The sequence below is a fragment of the Balaenoptera physalus genome (assembly GCF_965194825.1).
Source record: "Balaenoptera physalus genome assembly, chromosome: 2".
In the NCBI taxonomy this organism is placed as follows: Eukaryota; Metazoa; Chordata; class Mammalia; order Artiodactyla; family Balaenopteridae; genus Balaenoptera; species Balaenoptera physalus.
Window position 1 is genome coordinate 121,456,564 of NC_138883.1, and position 20,422 is coordinate 121,476,985.

General features: G+C 40.2%; 1 protein-coding gene and 1 long non-coding RNA gene across 6 annotated transcripts in view; one reads left to right on the forward strand and one right to left on the reverse strand.

The window, feature by feature from the left end:
• Positions 1 to 7,012, reverse strand: part of CHRNA5 (cholinergic receptor nicotinic alpha 5 subunit) — a 51,392-nt gene extending 44,380 nt beyond the window's left edge. For 4 of the 5 annotated variants that reach the window (XM_082452661.1, XM_082452664.1, XM_082452665.1 and 1 more), the window contains exon 1: positions 6,681 to 7,012. In XM_082452661.1, coding sequence (XP_082308787.1) covers positions 6,681 to 6,807 — 127 coding nt within the window. In that variant the 5' untranslated portion in view covers positions 6,808 to 7,012. The remainder of the gene's footprint in view (positions 1 to 6,680) is intronic. The other variant, XM_082452662.1, reaches the window with a different exon arrangement.
• The window catches only part of LOC309656371, a 214,753-nt gene that overhangs the window by 99,570 nt on the left and 94,761 nt on the right, over positions 1 to 20,422 (forward strand). The gene's annotated exons all lie outside the window — the stretch shown is intronic.

A 20,422-nucleotide genomic window follows, 5' to 3' on the forward strand; every position in this document is an offset into this window, starting at 1 on the left:
ATGTTTGAGTTTTTCCACTATAAAACATTAATAAAAAGGATAACTTCTGCTTTGCTGCCTCACTGTTATGCGGAAAAAATGAAAAAGTACATTATCTCACTATGTCAGGTAGTGTCTAAGGTAGTTTAAAACTCTTTTTAAAGTTTGTTCCACTAAATTCGGAGGTAGCTAAATAGATAAGGATTTTAAAAACCAATTCTAGGAAGATAAGACACAATAGTGTCTTCTGTTGGCATTCTTCCATGAAGAATCATGATTTTCTTATCAAAAAGTATTGAAAAAAGTCAGCCAAGGGGTTCTGCAGCTAAATATGAATAATAGTAGTCCTTTGCCAATCTTTAGATAAAGATAAATTAACAGACAACACCTGCTATAATTTTAAGTTTCTTCCATAATTCTTCTTAAATCTTTAGCATCTGCTACAACCTGAGTATATTAGAGCCTAACATGTAATACCTAGTTTAGCTCATTCATTCATTGAACAATTGTTGAGTGCCTGCTTCCCATGCCAGCCTCTGTTAGGTGCTAGAGGTAAAGCAGAAAACTCTGGTGCCTGCCTTCCTGGGGACAAGTTTGCATATTTATTTACTTTCATCATATCATAATTATAAACTGTATGGCTATGCAGAGAACACCCCACAATGCGAAGGGCACCCCCTGCATATGTGAACATGGCTGCAGCCCTGAAGTCTAACAAAGAATTTCTCAACTCGACACTATTGAGTTTGGGCTAGATAGTTCTTTGTTACAGGGGGCTGTCCAATGCACTACAAGATGTTTGGCAGCATCCCTGGCTTCCGTCCACTGCATATACCACCTCTTCAATGTGACAAACCAAAACATGGCCAAACATTGCCAAATACCACCTGGTGGGGGGGAGGGAGGGATGCACAAAATTGCCCCTGGTTGAGAGTCACTGGTCTAACAGTAGCTAGTAAGCAGCAGGTGTAGAACTAGGACCCAGATTTGTTTCTGTTCTCAGAATAATACTGTAGGGACTTCCCTGGCCGTCCAGTGGTTAAGACTTTGCCTTCCAGTGCAGGGAGTGCGGGTTCAATCCCTGGTCGGGGAGCTAAGATCCCACTTGCCTCGTGGCCAAAAAGCCAAAACATAAAAAACAGAAGCAGTGTTGTAACAAATTCAGTAAAGACTTTTAAAATGGTCCACATTTTTAAAAATCTTTAAAAAAATAATACTTTAATTACAAAAGTAATGTATGATCATTATCAAGATTCCAACCAAAAGCACATTCATTAAGAGTAGGAAATCTCCCTCTCCTCCTCCTTATCTCCCTTCCTCCAAGGCTAACCACTGTTAAGTCTGTTGTGTACACATCTTAAAATACACACACACACACAGAGGAAGAACAAATGTTTTCTTTTTAACTTCTGCGACTTGCTTTTGTCATTCAATTCTCTAGGTCAACGTACATCCATCCATCTCACTCTTTCTTCATAAGCCGCAAAGCGGTCTGGGTTATGCGTGTATCATAATTTATGTAAGCTTTCATCACTGGTAGGCATTTATACAGTCTTTAGTTTTTGGTTATTTCTAACCATGCTACAACGGAAAAATGCGGTAGTTAACATCCTTGTACAAGGACTTCTATGACACCGACTCTCAGGAGTAGAACTGCTGAGTCAAGGTATACATGTTTTAAATTTTGCTGGTTACTGCCAATAGCCTTCACTTTCTCCTTTACAGGTCACCATAGGAAGAAATAAGATAATGTACCTAAAAGGTTTGTAACAGTGATATATATTATATATACTCAATTCATAATTAAGGCAGTCCTGGAGTAATCTTTCCCTACAAGTCTGCTTGTATGTTTTTTAAGTTAACAAAAAGTGTCTTGTATACCTTTTTTAAAGATCCTCTCTGCAGCAGTGCTAGGAGGGCTATTTTAAGCAATAGCAAGATAAAAAAGTGAATATAACCAACCATTTTGTAAATTAGAAGAAATGCATACTATATCCAACATTTTCAATGTTGCAAATAGGTATGCTTACAAGTCATTATTGTAAGTGTTACAGATGAAATGCAGAGGGTTTTTTTTTCACTCTAGGATTTTCATTATATTTTCTATTGATTTTTATCACAGAATTATCGGATAAAGTCTCTCTGTAACTGATATGCTTTAGTAAACCTAATTTAACATCTTGCCCTCTCAGAACACTTGCAGTAAGAAAATGACCTTAGGCAGTGTTAAATTTAGGTCCAGTCAATAGTTTTCAAGAAGAGACAACTTGCACACTTTAAAAGTTTAAGCATCATCAGATTGAATAAATGCAGAGTTCACTATCGTAATTTGACACCTCTCAACAGGCAATAAATATGTATTATGAGCTAGTATATTTACAGTGTCATGAACTAAAACACCCGATGGAACATGAAGTTGCCTCAGTTCACTATAGCCTGTATGACCTTGATTAAGACTCTTGCAGGGCTTCCCTGGTGGCACAGTGGTTAAGAATCCGCCTGCCAATGCAGGGGACACGGGTTCGAGCCCTGGTCCAGGAAGATCCCACATGCCGCGGAGCAACGAAGCCCGTGCGCCACAATTACCGAAGCCCGTGCGCCACAACTACTGAAGCCCGTGCGCCTAGAGCCCGTGCTCCACAACAAGAGAAGCCACCACACTGAGAAGCCCGCGCACCGCAACGAAGAGTAGCCCCCGCTGGCAGCAACTAGAGAAAGCCCACGCACAGCAACGAAGACCTAACACAGCCAAAAATAAATACGATGAAATAAATAAACTTAAAAAAAAAAAAAAAAGATTCTTGCAAATTTCCTCCTTAGGATTGTCCAAATATGAATGAATAGTGGGGACTGGAAGGAAACATGGAAATGGGAAGACAGCTCTATTTGTTAGGGTGGTGGGATAGTGCTTAGTTTCTATTGGCCTTATCCTGTTTGGGCTATAGTTCATTGTGAATTCTCTGTTTCCATAGTTACTATCACTGGATCCTCTTAAAAATCCATCCAATTCATATGAATGGGAAACTGTCTACAACCTTGCTACTCAAAGTGTGGTACTCTGACCAGCAGCATCGATACCACTCGGGGCCTTGTGAGAAATGCAGAACCTCAGGTCCCACCTCTGAACCAGTGCCTGCATTATAACAACATCCCCAGAGGATTCCTGTGCACATTAAAGTTTGAGGAGCCCTGGTCTACAAGACTTAGAGCAGTGATTCTCAAGGATGGGGGAAGAGGGAGACAATTTTGTCCCCAAAGGCCCATTTGACAATATCTGGAGGTATTTTTTGGTGGCTGCTACTGGCATCTCGTGGATAGAGGCCAAGCTTCCTGCCAAACAACCTACAAGGCAAAGGACAATCTCCCATAACAAGGAAATATCCAGCCCCAAATGTCAGAGGTTGAGAAGCACTGACTGAGAGGAAAAGCAGTTTTGCCCAACTCCATATATACACTGTTGATCGTAAAATAAAAAGAAATATAATATCAAAAGTTCATATTGTCCTTTTTTGTCAGAATTCAAATATTCATATTTAATTCCTATTTTTATTGGTAAAAGGCTATATTTTATAATTCTTCTTTAGAAGAAAAGAACATGAGGTCACTGAATTAAACACAGGAGAAATAATATCATCCTTCCCCAAAATGGAAACAGAACATTTAAATTAAAATTTTAGTCACAGAGCAGACTAATTTTATATTGTCATTATAAAACGATACCTATGCTGTTCTGGAGAGCAGTTTTCTAAAGAAACAAATTGTAAACTTTTTTCCAAAACTATTCCAGTATTTACCAACTCTCATTGTCAAGACATGCTTATTTAATATTAAACTTAAAATTACATCTGAAAGAATTTAATTGCAATTCTTAGGGGAGAAAAATAATGCTATTAGAAGAAAAATGTTTTTTACTTAAATTACTGTACTAAAAACTCATATTCTAATTATAAAAATTACTTACTAGATCTAATTTGTAGATTATAGGTTAAAAAAAACCCTATTCTGAGAAATGACTGAAAACCTTTTTGAAGTTCCATCCATAGGCTACATTTACAAACTTGTCTGAAACGTATCAGGAGATACACAAATAAAACCCTATCTTCCAGGTGCTTAGTCTAGCTCATAGAGCATACTTAGTATTTGCAAGGAAACAAAAATAATTTTTAATTTCAAATTAAACTGCATGAAAAGTTTATATAAGGCATCCAGATACTCTTTTGGATATAATCATAACAAAAGTAGAGAGGACAGTTGCTATATGTGTATTTCTATTAGCTTCTTAAGACGTTAATGAAAATGACTAAAGGTGAGAAGAAAAAGAATCTTTCATAGCTCTCATTTTCTATGAAATAATTATTTTATTTTCCTTTGAATGAAACAGAACTCAGCCACTACATATACTAATAATAAAGTTTCAACCATTGAAAATGTCACACAACTACACAGCTAAGAAATATAACTGACTAATGACCATCTAATTTCCATAAATCACTCTCCTAATCATGGTCAGGTCAGTTTAAAAGGCTCGTATTATCTTAATATACTAGGTTAATTATCTATACTTTAATACAGACAAAATTGCCTCCTGAGTATCTTTCACAGCTCTGTAACCTTCCACCAGCCAAATAAGTATGGCTGCTGACAGACTACACATTTTCTTTTCCTAGAGATTGGCTCACAGAAAACCATAAGGAAGAGTTATTAAGATCCTGAGATGAATATGAAAACAATAAAATGTAAATATAAAATTAATTATAGTTGGAAGGACCTGAAATCCATCTACTACCACCTTCTAATTTTAAAAATGGAAAAATAAAGGTTCAGCAAGGTCAAGCAATATGCCCAAGGAAACACAGCAAATTAATGGCAGGTCTCCCAGTTCCAGACAGTACTTCAGCAGTTTTACACAAAAGCATATTAACAATTAGGAGCAAGTGTGCAATTCCATCATTCTTTCAACATCACTTTGTTCTTCAAATGATCACTTACTAAGAGCATCAGAATCTTGGAATTTTAGAGTCTGAGAGGGAAGCTTTTCATGATCCCTCCTCTTACAGATGAGGAAACTGATATCCAGAGAGATCTTACTGTTCCATTCATTCATCCACAAACATTTACTGGACTGCTGCAGTAAGCTAGGTTTTAGAGATACAAAGATACACAGGATAAGATCACAGTTCTTAAGGAGCTCATGTGGGACCAAGAGAAAAAAAAATATAAATGTAATCCAACAAGATGGTTATTGTAAGAGAGGTATTCACTAAGAAGAGTGGGGGCAGGAAGGAATTAATCAGCTCTGATTGTTTGGATATAACACTGTACACCAAGCATGAACCGATAGCTATTTACACCATTTAATCTTGGCTACAATGTTTTATATTAAAACAGATGAAAAAAGTTCCACTTTCACCAAAAGGAGTAGAGACTACTGTTTTCTAGAGTGTCAGGCAGAGTGCCTGGCATTTCACACGTATTATTTAATCCTGAAAATGACTCAGAGGTAAGCAGTATTATCCCCATTTTTCAAAGAAGGAGGACTGCTGAGACAAGCTTGTCCAAGTCAAGATACACCAGAGTCATAATTTGAACCCAGGTTTGCCTGGCTCCAAAATCACATTCCTTTCTTTCTGTTAAACTATGAATCTCTCTGCACAGGATTTATTTGTTTAAATCATCCTCCACGCTCTTTCTCTACAGTCTTCGTTAAGCAATACACCCTGCAATAAATAATTCTAGCCTTCAAGATTATCACTTCCTAGAATCAGGAATCAGAGTTTAAAAACCTTAAGGAAGGAAAGACAAGAAAAGGTTCTGCTTATACCCACATAAAGTTTCCTCACTCATGAAAATTGAAATACTGATGTAGTGAACTTCAGCTTTTACCTCTTGCTTAAAGGAGTCTTACTTTTTCTATGTTTAGATCACACCATAGGTGTTCCGTAAGTAGTAGTATTTTTCTTCAAGGTGTTGAGAGGGCAGACTCAAACTTTCTGAAGCTTTGAATTTAAAAAAGTACTAAGCATTTTCTTTTGTTGTTTCTATTCCTGTCAAAAACATTTTGAAATAGAGAAGGCTGGGGAAAAGCTCTATTCGAAGATGCTAAGGAGGAATTTAGGATGCATATGGTTAGCCCGCTGCCCAGCCTTCTACAGCTAACATGTTTCATCTTCGGGCAAAAGGGAAGATTTCAAATGCTAAGAGGCGAGTTGGGGAGGAGGACGGGGCCAAGGGGTTGAAGATCAAATCCTAATCCCTAGTATTAAGTCCAAGGAGCCTTCATAGTTGCCTGTGAATAAAGTAACTACGTGGGAAGCCCAGCTGAAACCAAGAAAGGAAAGCCCTTCTGGATAACGACGGCATCTTTTATTGAAAAAGTTGTATCGAAGTACACACTAAGTCACCCAGCAGTCTCCAGTGATGCGGGTCATGGAACAAAATTCAAAGAGGCCTTTTCTCTGCATTTAAATGAACACATCTGAGCATTTAAACTGAAACCTCACGCCAAGCCCCCAGGAGAAAAATATAACCGCCCTCCGTAACAAGATTTTCGGTGCGGGCCGCAGCCTCGCGGCTCTCCGGGCACCGGCGTGGAGCTGCCGCGGCATCCCCGCGGTCCCCGCCCGGCGCACCCCGGCGGCCCTGAGCCCCGCCGCCCGCTCCGAGGGCGAACCCACGGACCGCCCTCCGCCGCCCAGGCTCACCTCCGGGCACGCCACCTCCCGCGCCCTCCGGACCCCAGCGCCCGGCGACCAGCTGAAAAACGAGGAGGAAGTGGAGCGGGCGGGGCCCGAGGCAGAGGACCGTGCACTCCGACCCCCGCGCAGCCATCGCCCGGGACCCGCGCGGGAACGCAGGGAGCCGCCTCGCGACGGCCGCGTGAGGAACGCGGACTCGAGGGACCGAGCGGGGAGTGTGGGTTGGAGCCAAGGGCTAGCAGCGGCTGCGGAGGGCTGACCGGCTCCTCAGCTGGGGCCGGGGTAGCCTCCACTGCCCGCCGGATTTGCGCTGGCTCTGGGCGCGAGAAAAGGCTCGGGAAGCCTAACCCCGCCCAAACCCCGCCCCCGCTCACCTCTTGTTCCGCCCAGCCCCGCCTCGTCCTCTCTGGCCCCGCCCCGCCTACTCATAGCCCCGCCTCCGTTCCGCCCCGTCATTCCCCAGGCCCGGGTTTGGGCCCCACACTATCCATTCTAGCTCCGCCTTTTTCACACCTGGCCCCTCCTCACCACTCTGGCCCCGCCTCCAGGCCCGACACCTGGCGGGTGAGATGTTGGAGCTCAGAGTCCCAGGAGGGGCAAGGCCAGAGGATGGCATCACAGGCGGGTCCTTAGTCTAACCACAGAGTGACCTTGGGCAAGCCGCTGCATACCTATGATAACTACCATTAATTAATTTCTGCTCCGTGCCCAGCACCAAGAGGGGAACCAGACAGACAGACCGCTCTCAGCAGACAGAAAACCAGTAAACATAAATAAAGTTATTGAGTTGTGATGAGAGATGCAAAGGAAACAGGCAGGAGGCTGAAACATAGTGGAAGGGGACTTACTCCTAGGCTCCCCGCTGAAGCTCTCTCCACTCAACCCTGCTGCCCACTAAATTCTTCCTTGCGAGGTAAATACCAGTCGCAGCTTGCCTGCCTCAAAAGGCTGTTATGAGAGCCAAGTGATCCCCAACAGGAGACCAGCGAGGCGACACTGGGCAAGTCATCCTCCCTCTCTGGGCCTGTTTCTTCATCCTTAAAAGGAGGAGGATAAGCTAGAGGACTTTGAAGGTCCAGCTCTGACACTCATTCAAGCCATCCACAGAAATGATTTGCAGGTGTCTCAAATGTGGACAACGCCATCCATGCTGCCATCAGTTAACGTTAGTAAATATTAGTGACTCCATCTGCCACAGACACTAGCAACTCCGATGGTGACTGATAATGAATTCCATCTCAAATCTCACTAGATCATACATTTCATCCCTTCTATTCATAATTGATTAGAAAGCTTCATTTGGCTGAAGAGATTCAGGCAAATCATCTTTGAACTTCAGTGGCAGTGCGTTTCTCTGATTCTTCACAGAAAGCTTTACGGATTTGACACCTCTAAGACTCCTTGTGAGCAGAAATATCACTCCAAGCTCCAGACTCTGAATCTGTTTAAAAACTAAACCTGGTTGCAAAGAATCCAAAGGGTGAAAATTAGTTAAGACTTTTTTTCCCCAACTAAGTACCACCAGGAAAATGGAAACAATATCCATTGAAACTAGTCTGCTGAAGCTGGACTTAGGGAAAGAAAGGGGCCACAGAAAATGATAACCAGGTTGTCACTAATTACACTTCTACATAGGAAGGAAAGACAGTACTTATTGTCCCTTATTTCTATTTTGCTCTGAAGAATTTATGGGGCATGTAGACACTTATGCAATTCACCCTAACAGTATTTGGAGAAAGTAAAGTGTTATTCTGCTTCACAGCTAGGGGATTTGAAACTGACTGGTTGAATAACTGTTGAAGGTCACAGCACCTGTCAGTGGAAAAAATAGAATTAAATGGCTGTTAGCTGAGCCATGGCAAGCATAATTGGAACTCCTAGGTCTCCCCAGAGTGTTATATCAATAACCATGAGAACGGACTTCCCTGGTGGTGCAGTGGTTAGGAATCCGCCTGCCAATGCAGGGGACATGGGTTCGAGCTGTGGTCCAGGAAGATCCCACATGCCATGGATCAACTAAGCCCGTGTGCCACAACTACTGAGCCCGCATGCCTAGAGCCCGTGCTCCGCAACAGGAGAAGCCACTGCAATAAGAAGCCCACCCACTGCAACGAAGAGTAGTAGCCCCTGCTCACCGCAACTAGAGAAAGCCCGCGCACCGCAACTAGAGAAAGCCCACGCACTGCAACCAGAGAAAGCCCGCGCACAGCAACGAAGACCCAATGTAGCCAAAAATAAACAAATAAATAAATAATTTAAAAAAAATGATTAAAGGGGTAAAATTATTTAAAAAAATAACCACGAGAACAACAGTTATTTACATAATCTGTGAAAAAAATAATACTTGTTGTTACTGTTCTTAAGTGAAAGGCAAAGTGTGTAATTTGTTGGGCACTTTAAAATCCAAGCAAATAATTATAGAATATAATGTATGCATCTTGGATGGTTTTTTCTAGAATGATACACCAATTACTCTCGGTTGCTGGATATGGTGGCAGCACCTGACTCTGGTAACAGGCGTTTTCACACTGCTAGGAAACGCTGGCTGATCAAATGACAATGGAAACTGGTGCTGTTGCTGTGGCCACCACCTACAAAGGTTCCCTAAAGTAGCATCTGTCTACCAACTTTCTGAGATTTGACCAAAGGGACTGTCATACAGTCTACAGTGCACCATATCCCAGACACCACATTTCCTCTGAAGATTATGGAATTTTTGTTAAACTTTCCTGCCTTCACCCATCCTACTCCTCCCTTTCCCTGAATATCCAAACCCACCCTTTCTTCAAGACCCATTTCAAATGCCGCTTGCCCCTTGAAGCCTAGCCTGGTTCCCCCACCAGACACAGCCTCTCCCTTCTCTGAACTTCCAGAACACTTTTATTTCTCTCACAGCACTTACCACGTTCCATCTTTTGGTCCATTTCTCTATACATATTATGTCCTCTACTAGATAATGAGGTCCTAGGCTTAGAGTCTATGTCTTATTCATCTTTATAATACCCATTAGCCAGTCAGTGCCTTGCCATAGAAAGTGGAATATAACAATTATCATATTAACCTTGCTAGGTAGTGGGAGAATATAATGATCTAAGCACTTTTTAATATACTAACACATTTAAACTCCAGCAGTATTAAAAGTGTGCTACTTTTATTACCCTTGTTTTGTTTTGACCTCTCCTTCTCACTGCTCTTGGCAGGTTCCTCTTCTTTCACCCAGACTCCGCATGTTGGGAATTCCACAGGCTGAAATCTGGGACCTATCTCTTTCTCTGTACACTCTGCCCCTGCCTCCACCCTACTCCCCCCACTTCTGTGATCTTATCCATTTCCCTGGCTTTAAATACCTTCCACATACTGGCAATGACCAGATTCACACTCAGGTGCTAATCTCAACTCTGTGTCTCTGTGTATGTGACATCATCGTCACTTGGACATGTCAGTTAATCATGTCCCAAAACATTTTGTCCTCTTAGTCTCCCCATCTCAATCCATGGTACCACCATCCAACTAATTATTCAAGCGAAAAACCTGGAGGTCATCATTGGTTCTACCCTCTGCTTCACCCACCAAGTCTAATTCAACCTTAAGTGCTGTTTACCTTGAATCTATCTGGAATCCATATCTTAATCCTCCTCTCCTACTACTATAGTCAAGTCCATGCTTATCTCTAGCTTAGACTCCACGTGCACTCTCCAGCACATTCTGAGGGAAGCCTGAGTGATCGTCTTAAAACAGAAACAAAATCCCAAGTCCTTGCCACCCGTTAGAGTGGCCCCTGCTGCCTGCATTGACATCCCCCCCCCCACACACACACACCCTGTGTTCCTCGGTCACTGGCCCCTTTCAGTCTCTGGAACCAGCCAGCATGGTCCTGCCTTGACATGAACTGCTCCCTCTGCCTGCCCTATTCTCTCCCCAGCCCTCCTCCTCCCCTGCTTTGCCTAATTCCTACTCCTCCTTCAGGACTGAGCTTATTTGTCACCTCTTGAGAGACAAACCAACCTAAGCTGGGTCTTCCACTCCCTCTGCCTATTACTCTGTATCACTGTGCCCTGTCCCCTCCCCTCACCACATTTGTCACAATTTTTAATGACATAATTTTAGTGTGCCTGATTTTCCCTATAGAAAATTAGCTCCAGATGGGCAACAGCTGTGTGTGTTATCCACCGGTGGGTGCCCAGTATATGGAGCACACAGTTGATGCTCAAAATGTTTGTTGGATGAATAAATGAATGTTAAGTAGTTTGGGCAAGATCTCTGAGCTAGCGAGGTAGAAAATGGTGAGCAGGGATTCAAACCCAGGTGGCCTGACTTCAAACTAAACTGAATCTCTCTCTGTAGACCCCATCCCTAATCTTTAAACCAGAGCCTTAAAAGCTGCCTTGCAGGACATAAAGCTGGCAAAGCAAGCACTCAGCTGCAGGGCCCAAGTGTTCAATAGCTGGCAGCTATTATTATTTGTGTGGCAGTTATTCTCTGATGTGCTTTTGCACTTACGAAACCCTTAAGCAAAGGGGAGTTGGTGCTTTGGAGTTAAAAAAGAGCACATGAGAAGGGAATTAGGGGGCCAAATAAATAAGAGGAATCAAAAATAAACATTGTCGTTTGCAAGTGGTATGACCTAATGAGTTGTCTTTTATATCAATGTTGTTGTTGACTTTTCTTTTTTATAACGGGGTCAACTGAGCTAAATTCAGAGCTAGGCAGATTCTCTGAATCTTCCATTCAGCATTTCCATTATGGCTTGGTGATAAATTCTGCTGTGAGCCTTGGAGAGCCAAACTGAAAAGGTAATTAAAGATAAAAATGGATGCTGTCAATTTTACTGTTGAAGTTAAATGCATTTTCACAGATTAAAGGAAAAAAAGCAAGTATTGATAGGATATTAAAATCCAATTCTTCAAAAGAAATGATATAAAAATAAAAGGCCCCTTTCAGGGGCTATTTCAATGGCTGTGATCAAAATGTAAAAGAGCAGACATATTTTAATGCAGAGAGCTTTAAAAGAAAACTAATTGGCCACATTTTTATTAGATTGTAATAGCTAAATAGCACATAAAATCAAATATCACAAAAAGTATAAACCATGTATAAAACTGAGCTGTCTCAATAGAATTTAATAATAGCATATATGCGTATATATATACACCACAATGTCACAGACCCAATTACCAATAGAAAAACACAAGAGAACAAAGAAATGGCAGTTCATTACAAAACAAAATAAATTATAATGTGTCCTGAACAAATACCAGCTCTTGTTATAAATGAAGATACTGTTTTCCACCTTAAGAAAGTACACTGTAAAATCCCATGCCCTCTAAATGTTGAAAACTTTTATATCTGGAAGTGATGAATCATATCATGGAAGAATTTTTTTAAAGACAAATATGAACAATACTCTATTGTGTACTTGTAACTTGCAAAAGGATAGATCTTAAATCTTCTCCACACACACACACACAAAATGGTAACTATGTAGAGGTAATGGATATGTTAATTAGCTTGATTGTGGTGATCATTTCACAATGTATATGTATATTAAACATCAAATTTGTATACATCAATGACAGCTCCATAAAGCTGCTAAAATATAATTTCTACAGTAAAAAAACCACAAATATGGATTTCTGTAGATAAATTCCTTCAGCAGATTTGCAATTACTATGCAAAAGCTCAATATTTGTGTATTAGATCAACACAATTTATTAGAAATACGTAAATATTGATTGCATTAAATGAACTGTTCTTCATAGGTGATATACTATTATAAGTTTTAAAAAGAAACTTATGCCCTTACTTAATGACCACAAAACACAATTGCAAATGTTTGACTCTGTGCAAAAGGTAGAATTTAAATATTCTTATCAAATATACAGCCTATATCTCACTCTCTTTCTATTCTAGAAATGAGAGGCATTTATAGACCCTGCCACATATACCAAAAATAAATCCAAAGGACAAATTATACTGCAGGTATAGACCACAAATGCTCCAGAAATTTGTAGCTATGCACCAGGAGAATTGTCCTCTTAGAATTTAATTCATTGATTGCCAATTTAATTGTCCCTAGACTATTCCCACCTCAGTCAAGGGATATTAAGAAATTATGATCCTCAAAAGCACTCAAAAAATTCAAAATTAAATATATTTCTCTTCCATTTGTAATTTGTAAGCTGCCATGTAATGCGTTTAGGGATGTGAGGCTAAATTAAAACCAAAATGGAGCTGTTTCTCTACTATGTTTGGGACTTTGCTCTAATTATCTGCTCCTCTAATTTATTTATCAAGGTTCACTTTCTCATCTAGCTAGTGATCACTAATTGATGTCAAGTTTTCTATATGCATAAGAAGCAAGACCAGATGAGCAACCTTTTAGCAATACAAAAAACTCCCTCTGAAAGTTAATGTATGGCACTGATTGTTCCAGAGAATCGATTTTCTTTAACCTAATTCTAAGCCACCTGATCCAAGTCTCTCAAATTGGAAATCATTTGGTAATTTCCAGTTCCACAGCTGTCTCACACGAGACACAATCTCTCCTTGCTCTTCTATAACACGCCTGATTAATAATCTTATTTATTTTCTGCTTTCCTCCCCTAGACAGTAAGTTCCGTGAAAGCAGAGACATTACCTATCTTGTTCACTGTATCATCCTGAGAACTTGACAAATAGCTGATTCTCAAATAATTGTTGAATGAATAGCTAGGAGGTGACAGAGCAAGGATTCACACTGGTGTTTATCTGACATCAAAGACCAAAGACTGCACTCCCCAATATATCAAGAACTTTCTGTATTTCCCAATCTACTATCTCGCAGAGTGTTGGAGAGATCAAATGGGCATCAAAAGCACAAGCGGGCTTCCCTGGTGGTGCGGTGGTTGAGAATCTGCCTGCCAATGCAGGGGACACAGGTTCGAGCCCTGGTCTGGGAAGATCCCACATACCACGGAGCAACTAGGCCCGTGAGCCACAATTACTGAGCCTGCACGTCTGGAGCCTGTGCTCCGCAACAAGAGAGGCCGCGATAGTGAGAGGCCCGCACACCGCAATGAAGAGTGGCCCCCGCTCACCCCAACTAGAGAAAGCCCTCGCACAGAAACAAAGACCCAACACAGCCAAAAATAAATAAATAAATAAATAAAATTTTTAAAAAACACAAAAAACTGCTTTGTTTAAAAAAAAAAAAAGAACAACAAGCAATTTCAACTCTGCTTCACCAGTGACTGAGAAGATCTGATGTAACCAAGGATCAAATATATCCTTTTCCTTACAGGTGACTTCAAGTATTCTTTAGTTTTCAACAAGTTGAAAACACTCTAGAAGTTAAGGGGAAAAGGGCTGGAGAGGGACAAGTGTGGGAGGCTCCCATAGAAGCCCAGGCCAGGGATGACAGCAATGGCTTGCACTGCAGTGGTGGCACTGGAGCTGTGTGACTTGGCACAAGTGACTCACCTCTTCTGAGCTTTGGTTTTCTCAGCTACATAAATAGAAAGTTTGCCTCTAAATCACTGGGCACATTGTAGGCCCTCAGTGCTACAATTATACTAAATGTTTTACAAGGTTATGGTGAGAATTAGCACCGATAAGTATACAGTAACTGACACATTTGTGTACTCAACAAATGATAGCTTCTATTCTGTTGTATTGAGAAACAGGGTGTTCTAAGGCTGCAAAATGCTTTAGAAGAGCAATGAAAAGGAAAAAACGTATTTTAAATTCTCCTTTAAGACTATTTTAAAATAGCTTTTCTACCTACTGTATACCTCAGGGAACTCTACTCAATGCTCTGTGGTGACCAAACTGAGAAGGAAATCCAAAAAAGAGGGGATATATGTATACATATAGCTGATTCACTTTGCTTTACAGTATAAACTAACACAACATTGTAAAGCAACTATACTCCAATAAAAATTAATTTAAAAACAAATAAATAAACCTCACATTAAACCTAAAATAAATAAATAAATAAAATAGCTTTTCTGTAATTTGCCAGAGTCTACCAGTACACTTATTCTGCAGCTACACTGGGCCAGTGAAATAAGTTAACAGTGGCTAACTCTGGGCAAGATAGTAAGGGCAATTATTATTTAATTGTTTGTGTATTTTCCAAAGTGAGCATGTACTGCTTTTGTGATCGGAAAAAGCAAGTTGTTAGATTGTTTAGGACTCAGAAGACAATTTACCCCGGATTCTCTCGTTCTGTATTCTCTCAAAGTAATTCGGTCTGACTTTTTCAGAGACTCTTATTATATAAGGCTGTTGGGTACAGAATCAAAGACGTGGTCTTTCCTAGTGTTAGGCATAAAGGAACTTAGAGAAGACATTCTTCCTGCCAGGATGAAAGGAGGCCAAAATCCTCTCCAACTGTGAGACCCACTTCAAGGATAACAAATGAATTCATATATGTACATTTACTCAAGGGGTCAATCCAGTTCCCATTTTTATTGGGCTCTTACAGGAGAAAATAGGGGAAAGTACTCCTTTTAAAATCTGAATTGTTAATATGAATGTATAGTATAAAGATGGATTAAAAATTAACCAAGATATGACCCATCAATTCCACTACTAGGTATATAGAGAAAGAGAAATTAAAACACATGTCCACACAGAAACATGTACATGAGTATCCAAAGCAGCAATACTCATAATAACCAAAAAACAGAAACAACCCTAATGTCCCCAAACTGATGAATAGATAAAATGTGGTATAATCACACAATGGAATATTATTCAGTAATAAAAGGAGATGAATTCATGCTATTATTTCTCTCATTTAGTAAACAAAGAAATGAAATACCAATACACACTACAACGTGGATGAACCTTGAAAACATTACACTAAGTGAAAGAGGCCAGTCACAGAGGACCACATAGTATATGATTCCATTTATATGAAATTCCCAGAATAGGCAACTCTGTATAGACAGAAAGTAGATTAGTGGTTGTGTAGGGCTGAGGAGGGACCTGGGGGTGATGGCAAATTGGTACAAGATTTCTTTCCCAGATGATGAAAATGTTCTAAGATTGTGGTGATAGTTGTACGACTCTGTGACTATACTAAAAGTCATTGACGTGTACCCTTTAAATGAGTGAATTGTATGGTCTATGAATTATATCTCAATAAAGCTGTCACCAAAAAATTAATAAGTAAATAAACCAAGAAAGGCAAATAACTATCTTATTTCATGTCATTCTGAATTCATTCATTTTCTTTTTCCCCCATTAATCAGTTCATTAGAAATATTTTAAATTCAACTATTTTGTGAAGATATGAGTTTTGGAAAGGAAAGGTAACATCGGAAGAATTATCAGAAGCTATTTAAAGCAGCTATAAGATGGTCTTTCTCTCTTTTTTTTCTCCAGTTGAGTCATACCTTCAAACTTTTTCTTTGAAAGTTTAGGGAAGACTCACTTTTTTTTAATACTGGAAAAAAAATCAGGCTTTCTTCCTCCCCCCAAATATCTTGGACAAATTACATCTTTTTAAAATTTATTCTTGTATTTATTGGTTTTGCAAAAGAAGGCATCGTCTTACACAGTATTTGTAATTAAAAGCAAATCATTTGTTTAAAAAAAGGGCAGTTTGCAAAAAAATGGTTTTGGTCTTTTATAATTCTCATTAAAACAATATCTAGCCAAAGAAAAAAAGAATGGACAATTCCCAATTAGCCTGAACAATGGAATTAAAGTTGCATGATTAACTTAAATAGTGTCTTTTAAAAATAGATACCAATTGTATATTTAAAAGTGCGCATGATAGGGGCTTCCCTGGTGGCACAGTGGTTAAGAATCTGCCGGCCAATGCAGGGGACACGGGTTCGAGCCCTGGTCTGGGAAGTTCCCACATGCCATGGAGCAACTATGCCCATGCACCACAACTACCGAGCCTGCACTCTAGAGCCTGCAAGCCACAACTACTGAGCCCACATGCCACAACTACTGAAGCCCAAGTGCCTAGAGCCCATGCTCCACAACAAGAAAAGTCACCACAATGAGAAGACTGCACACCGCAACGAAGAGTAGCCCCCGCTCACCACAACTAGAGAAAGCCCGCGTGCAGCAACGAAGACCCAATGTGGCCAAAAATAAAATAAAATAAAATAAATTAAATTCAAACAATAAATAAATAAAATTGTGCATGATAGAAGTGATAAAACCACAAATTTACTAGAAGTATGTTATAGACTTTGGCATGGGGAATATCTTTATATGCATGATACTAACAACAAGAACTATAAATGATAGTTTTGCCTGCATAAACACAAAAAGCTTTCAGTATACCTGCATCAAAAATGAATTATTTAGAAGTTAAATGCTCTGATAGAAAACTGAGCAAAGGAGATGGACAGTGCATAAAAGAATACAAATGAACACTATCTGGAAGAAAAAGAAAAATAAAGCATTTGACATGGTTTTACTCACTGTGTAATGTGCAATATTGTTTGCAGAATTCTTCCCTCCCAGGGATATTGGTTTTAAGCCAAAACAGCAATAAGAAAAAAGACGTTAGGAAATTTTAAGAGTAGTTCATCATATTCACTTAATGTCTTTTTAAATTAGATTGTAACTACTTATCTGAGTTAGAGACACTAGTCATCCTCTACTCCCTCTCTCTCATCCCTCACTGCGTGGGAGCCTCCCTCCTCTCTGTTCTTAGACCCTCATCCTTCCTTGCCTGACTATTTCGGTAGCCTCCTATCTGGTTTCCCTGCCTTATGTCTCTTCCTACTTAATCCATCTTCTGGACTCCAAGAGTTAGAGTGTTAATTGTTTCTCTCATTTACTTAAGAATCTCAGCAGCCTCTGCATTGTATCGAGCACAAACTCCAAGATCTGTGAAGCTGTCTTCTCTCCTTAGCATACGTGTCCAACCTCATCTCTTGTTCCTCTTCTTCCCCTAACGAGCTATGCTCTAGCTCTGCTCAGCGACAGATTTTCTGTAAAAATGTGAAGCTTTCCCACTGCCAGGCCTTTACACAAGCAGTTCCTTCTGCCTTTACTCCCTAACCTCAGTGTACAGCCACCTGGAGTCTAGCACATCCTCCACATTGTTAAGTAGTTGATGACAGCCCTGCCTTTCCTGCAAGACTGAACATTAAGAACTGAGGATGAGGGGAGGGGTAAATTGGGTATTCGAGGTTAACATATACACACTACTATATATAAAATTGATAAACGTCAAGGACCTAGTGTATAGCACAGGGAATTATATTCAATGCCTTGTAATAACCTATAATGGAAAAGAATCTGAAATAGAATATATGTATATATGTAACTGAATCGCTTTGCTGTACACCTGAATCATTATAAATCAACCGTACTTCAATTTAAAAAAAAAAAAGAACTGAGGACATGTCTTACTCATCCATGAATCCACATCACCTAAAATTACCAGGAACATGGTAAATATAAAGAAATAAAGAAATGAATCCACTTTCTGATTTTTTTCCAGAATGTAGAATATTTTTTCACTGCTAAAACAAATACTTTCATGGAACTTTCAAAGTGCTGGACTGTAGAAATTCCATAGTCTTATTTTCTGATTAAAACACCAGCAATAAAATTATATGCAGGAACATGATTTTTTTCCACGATTTATTTTTAAAAACGTGATTTGTAACTCACCAAAATGAAATCAACTCAAGATTTTGATTTTAAAGTTTGACTCAAGATTTGAAACTTTTAGCCTTTTGGTTTCCTATTTGTTTCTGTTAAGGTGCTCTTGTACCCGTAGTGCCCCTGTGAGAACCCACAAGTTTTGCCCAGGTGAGAGGATGAAATGCCTGCTGTAGGTGGAGGAGTGCCCCTGTTCAGATAAGGATTGCTAAGCTTACATTTGGGATGCGTCATCAGGAACCAGAGGGGTCTGCAATCTAGGGCTAAAAATATACCACAGAACAGAGGAAAAAGAAGCTGGGTGAGAATCTAGGCTAGCAGTCAGCCCAAGAGCAGGAAAAACCCCAGTTATAGAATAGCCCCTGCTGCAACCCCACCTTCTACTTTTCCCCCACAGTATGAAATTATTTCAACAAACGGGAGAATATGTCAAAATTTGCCCATCTTTTGGGTGAAGTTCTGAAGACTTGCTTCTAATGTGGTGGTAAAATATGCTAAGCTGTCTTACCCACTACAGTCTTTGAAGTTGTCACAACTTTAAGCACGTGTTGAAGGGGTGATCAGAATATGGAAAACCCACCAGTTCTACTGACCTGGATGGAAAAGAGGTGTATTTTAGGATTTCACTCCACTATATCAAGAGCCACTATTCATTCCTTCATCAATATTTATTTGTTGCCTAATAGGTACCAGTTTCTGTTCTAGGTACTGGAACATAGCTGTTGAATGAAACAAAGTCCTTGCTCTGGAAGCTTATATTCCAGTGGGGTAGACGGACAGTAAACAGGCCAGATGGTGTTGAGTGCTATGGAGGAAACTCAGCAGGGAGAAGGAGAATGTGAGTGTGTGGGGAATAGACTGCTCTTCTGTAGGAAGTAGCCAAATAAGGCGACATTGAAAGAGAGACCTGCATGAGATGAGTGGACCATACTGATGTTCTTGGGGAAGAGTATTCCCAAGTCAGAGGGAATGGCAAGTGCAAAGACCCTGGGATGGAAGAGTGCTTGGTATTTCAAGGAACAAAGGGGCTCATCTGATGAACACAGAGTGAGGAAGGGAGCACAAGGTGGAAGAGAAGGTAGCAGAGGGGCCAGAGTATGGGGCACCTTGTAAACCAGTGTAAAGAATCTGGCTTTTACTGAGCAAGAAGGGAAGCCATTGGAGAGTTTCGACCAAACCAGTAGCACAATCTTACATTTTGAAAGGCTGCTGTGTTGAGAATTGGCTGAAGGGAAGGAAGCAGATGGAGGCTGTAGCAATAGTCCAAGTGAGAGAGAATGGTGGCATGAATCAGTGTACCTGCAGTGGTAAATGGTTGGATTCCAGATACATTCTGGAGATAAAGCCAACAGGATTTATCAGTTCACTTCTCCATCTACCTCTACTTCCGTGCATAGCGAGACTGAAAGGTCATTTTACGACATACAGTCAACCCTCATTATGTACAGATTCTGCATTTGCAAGTTTGCCTTTAACCCCAAAACCAATACTCACAGTGCTCTCCTGGTCACTGTGGACACGCACAGAGCCATGGAAATATTTGTTGCCTGATGTCCATTTTCCCAGCTGAAGTCAAACAAAGGTCCACTCTGCCTTCTTGCTTCAGCTCATACTGTAAACAAGTGTTCTTTTGGTCATTTTTGTGCTATGCTTTTTGAATTTTTGTGCTTTTTGTCGGTGATTTCACTTTTTAAAATGTCCCTTCAGTATAGTGCTCGCTAGTGTTCCTAAACACAAGGTGGCTGTGATGTGCCTTACATAGAAAATATATGCGTTAGATAAGCTTCATTTAGGTATGAGTTAAAGTGCTGTTGGCCATGAGTTCAATATTAATGAAGTACCAACGTACATTAAGTGTCTCTAAACAGAAACACACATAAAACAAGGTTATGTATTGATCTGTTGATGAAAGTGTTGTAACCAGAGGCACAAAGGAACCTAACCTGTTATTTCACTAGGAGCAATGGCTCAGGATTTGCTAATTCAGCATTCATGCTGACTTTACAGAACATGGCTACCACGAACAAGAATCAACTGTATAAAGAGAAATTTAGAAGATTCAAAAAGCACTATGTCAAAGGGGCTTGGAAATAGCTTGAACACCACCACGTGCAGAAAACTCCAAG